At 49.4% G+C, this 3,292-nt stretch overlaps 1 protein-coding gene across 1 annotated transcript; it reads right to left on the bottom strand.

Annotated features, from left to right (window-relative positions):
- Positions 1-775: 775 nt before the first annotated feature.
- Positions 776-2,669, bottom strand: LOC100828869 (protein CONSERVED IN THE GREEN LINEAGE AND DIATOMS 27, chloroplastic). The gene is made up of 6 exons (XM_003562313.4): positions 2,268-2,669; positions 1,992-2,144; positions 1,729-1,806; positions 1,477-1,572; positions 1,190-1,386; positions 776-1,095 (listed from the first exon to the last, which is right to left on the bottom strand). The coding sequence occupies exons 1-6, from the start codon at positions 2,526-2,528 to the stop codon at positions 933-935; spliced, it is 948 nt and encodes a 315-aa protein (XP_003562361.1). The 5' UTR covers positions 2,529-2,669; the 3' UTR covers positions 776-932.
- Between the last annotated feature and the right edge of the window lie 623 nt (positions 2,670-3,292).

The raw sequence follows: 3,292 nt of genomic DNA, 5'->3' as shown, positions 1-3,292 counted from the left end.
CGCCTACGACAGGGCCGGTGCCCAGCAGGCAGAGCATCTGCGGCATGTCGCCGCCCCGGCAGGCTACCTGTGCGCGGGACTCGTCAGGGCGAGGAGTGTGGCACAAGCAAGCATTAAATGCTCCGACAGAAGGGTGGTTCCTTGTCAAGCCAGCCCACAGTGAGTGACTCTCAGTGAATTCAATGCACGTACCGTCTTGAGTACAGTGCTTTGGACCGTACATGCATGCCAGCGCAGCAAGGGCTAGCTGCCTAAGGTCTAAACTAGACACTTGTCACCCATGCATCAAAGCACATGTGGTATTCCCTTGAGTATAAAAGGAGTGCCATCGCCAACGGTCAAAGGGTTCGGTTCTTACTAGTTTTAGCTCAGAAATAGCAAGTAGCACTTAGCAGGAAAGGAGAGAGCGCCCGGGGACTCCCCCGGCAACTTGTAAAACTTAGTTCATTGGTTAATACAAGTTCAGAAATAGGACGTAGGATTTTACACCTCAGAATGGCCCGAACCTGGGTAAAACGGTCTTGTGTATCTTTACGCTTGTCATTGGCCTCGCCGACGATCGCCGGAGCGATCCCCAACACCCACTACATAAACAAAAAGGGGTTGCCTCGCATCCCCGATGTCGCTACGACAACCATTCACTGAATCCGTCACTGGATGGGTTTAACTGCTCGTCGGTGGAGGATGTATCTGGGTTAGCGGCGCTACCAAAAAGTATGACAAGCATCGAATACGTAATGGCGGTAAGTTGACAATGGTGCAGGTGGCGAGATGCTATATACTACTGTATGATGGAGCCATCTATTACAGAATCGGCAACATGGATCGTCGCAAAATTTCATTCTGATAAGATACATTTGCATATAATCTTTCATTTCATATAAGTGTGGCAAACTGCATATATCAGAACACGTAGGCATTTTATCTATCTATCAGTTGAGCAGGTCCTCTCCCTTGCAGTACTGCCCGCCGGCCAGCGCCCGGTAGTAACGGTCCCTGCAGTAAACAGGTCGTCCACCAGCGGCCTCCGCAGCTGCCGCGGCCAGGTCGTCGTCTGTCTTCACCTCCGCAGGCAGCCTCAGCAGCTCCTCTCTCCTGCACGCGCACAGTCAATTTCATTGGAGACATTACAATCCTCAAGGAATTGATGAAAATGGACGATGCACCCAAGGGAGCAGTTAGTACCCACCTCATGGTTGGCTTAGAGGAGGAGGCTGCAGAGGGGGCTGCGTTAAAGGAATGGACGAAGTCCTGGACCGGGGCGGCGAAGGCGAAGAGAGAAACCGCCCCAACGAGCAGCGCGCCCGTGCCCACGAGAGTCTGCTTCAGCTGGTTGATCACCGGCTTTACCTTGTAAGATCCCAAGAGCCTGTCGCGAGCCAGCACCTGGAACGCAAATTGGGGAATTCAGACACATGTAAAGCTAAGCTAGTCGAACGCTCAAAATGTACAAATTTGATGCCCATATATATATACCTCGGGTGGCTTAACCCACATCTGTCCGTCGTACCATCCAGTTTCTTCATACGGAACAACTGCCGACAACAGCCTATCACCAACATAGCTCCATCCCTGCAGTAAAATACAATAAAATGAATAAATTACAGGTGTTCATAGCACAGTTGAGAAACTGATCCCACATTTAAAGAGTATTCTAGAAAAAAAAAGAGCTTTTAAAGTGCTGATCGTTTCCGGTTCTTGTTTTATGACGGCGTTTGGCTGACTTACCAGATAGATCCTGAGGACCACCAGGGACACCAGGAGCAGAGTTCCAATCCCAGCAGCTAGCACAAACTTGAGTGGATCCTGCATAACATTGGCATACATATATACACAGCGAGAAATGGCCGAATAGGAATGACTGCCTGACTGACACAAATCATTTTTAGTGTTGCACTAAGAGGAAAGTTGCTTACGTTGCCTATTGTATACTGTATTTTGAAACGGAACTGAACAAAATATAGCATGGGCCGGATAATGAGCTGCCGTACCTTTCCAGGGCTGAAACTCGCGGCTGAGATTGGAGCCGCCAGAACAGTAAAAGTGACCAGGCAAAGGCTTCCCAGGCGCATGAAGAAGGAGCCCGGGCTCAGCTCTGCCCACGAGTACAGGATGCTATCCTTCAAGGCCGAGTACTCGTTGACCTGAACCAAAATTAAGCACCAATTTTTCATAAACCAGCAACTCACTTATTGATCCGTCGCTAAGCATACTGGAAAGTGTGCAAACTAAAAAGTGACCAGCTGCTAATTCGAGTAAAGTCATACCGGTCTTTGGTCGTAAGGGACTCCAATCTCCAGCCCGGGATCCCAGCTCGGGCCGCCGCCGGGGAAGCGGCTGCGGCTGCTTTCCGGCTCCCCCTCCTCCTTCAACGCTTTCGCCACCGTCTTCAGCCTCTTGGTCCTCGTCGTCCTCTTCGACGCCCTGCCGCCGCCTTGCAGGGCGAGTCGCCGTCGAGGTGCGGTTGAGCCATGGTGGAGCGACGCGGCTGCAGGCTGGACGGTAACAATCTTCAGCCGGAGCAACATGGGAAAACTCACTCACCCACTCAGCTCTCGTGTTATCTCTCTAAGTTCTAACCTGCCGTACGTGGCTTACGCACAACTCCCGCCCGACCGAGATCGAGAGGAGCTCGATGAGCAGGGAGGGGTGGGCGCCATGTATAGCCGTGCATCTTTTACGTGGTGCAGGTTTTGGCTGGCGGACGGTTTTTTTGTGGCTATGGCCGGGCCGGGGTGTGTGTCCATGGCCAGGTCTGGAGAGACACGTGGTGGGCGCGCTGTCTACTCGTTTCGGCGCGCGCCGGCGCACGGCAAGCGTATGGCAACCTCGCAGGCGGAGCATGTCCATTACACAGACTATTCGTTTGTGCTACTCTCTCCGATCCACGTTACTTGTCAAAATATTACATGTACGTACCTAGACGTTTTTTAAACAGAGATATATTCATATTTGGACAAATTTGAGACAAGTAATATGGGTCGGAGGAAATACTTTGATTTCTCTTTATAAGATTATATTTTAGCTTTATTTGAAGTCAACTTCTTAAAATTCGGTCAAAATTCAGTCAAATTTATACAACAATCTACCAACATCTTATCCTCGTTGAATCCATCCTGACATACATCTTCATATTATACTTTCTTTATATTGTAATATCAGTGTATCTTTCTATACACTTAGTCAAACTATTTAAATAATTTGCCTTTAAAAAAAACTAAGATACCGGAGGAGTATCTTCTAATTTTTTTCGAAGCGATGCACACAAACAATTTATTGCAAAGTCATATCA

This window comes from Brachypodium distachyon, chromosome 1 (assembly GCF_000005505.3).
Source record: "Brachypodium distachyon strain Bd21 chromosome 1, Brachypodium_distachyon_v3.0, whole genome shotgun sequence".
Classification (NCBI taxonomy): domain Eukaryota; kingdom Viridiplantae; phylum Streptophyta; class Magnoliopsida; order Poales; family Poaceae; genus Brachypodium; species Brachypodium distachyon.
This window is presented reverse-complemented; position numbering and strand designations above follow the sequence as displayed.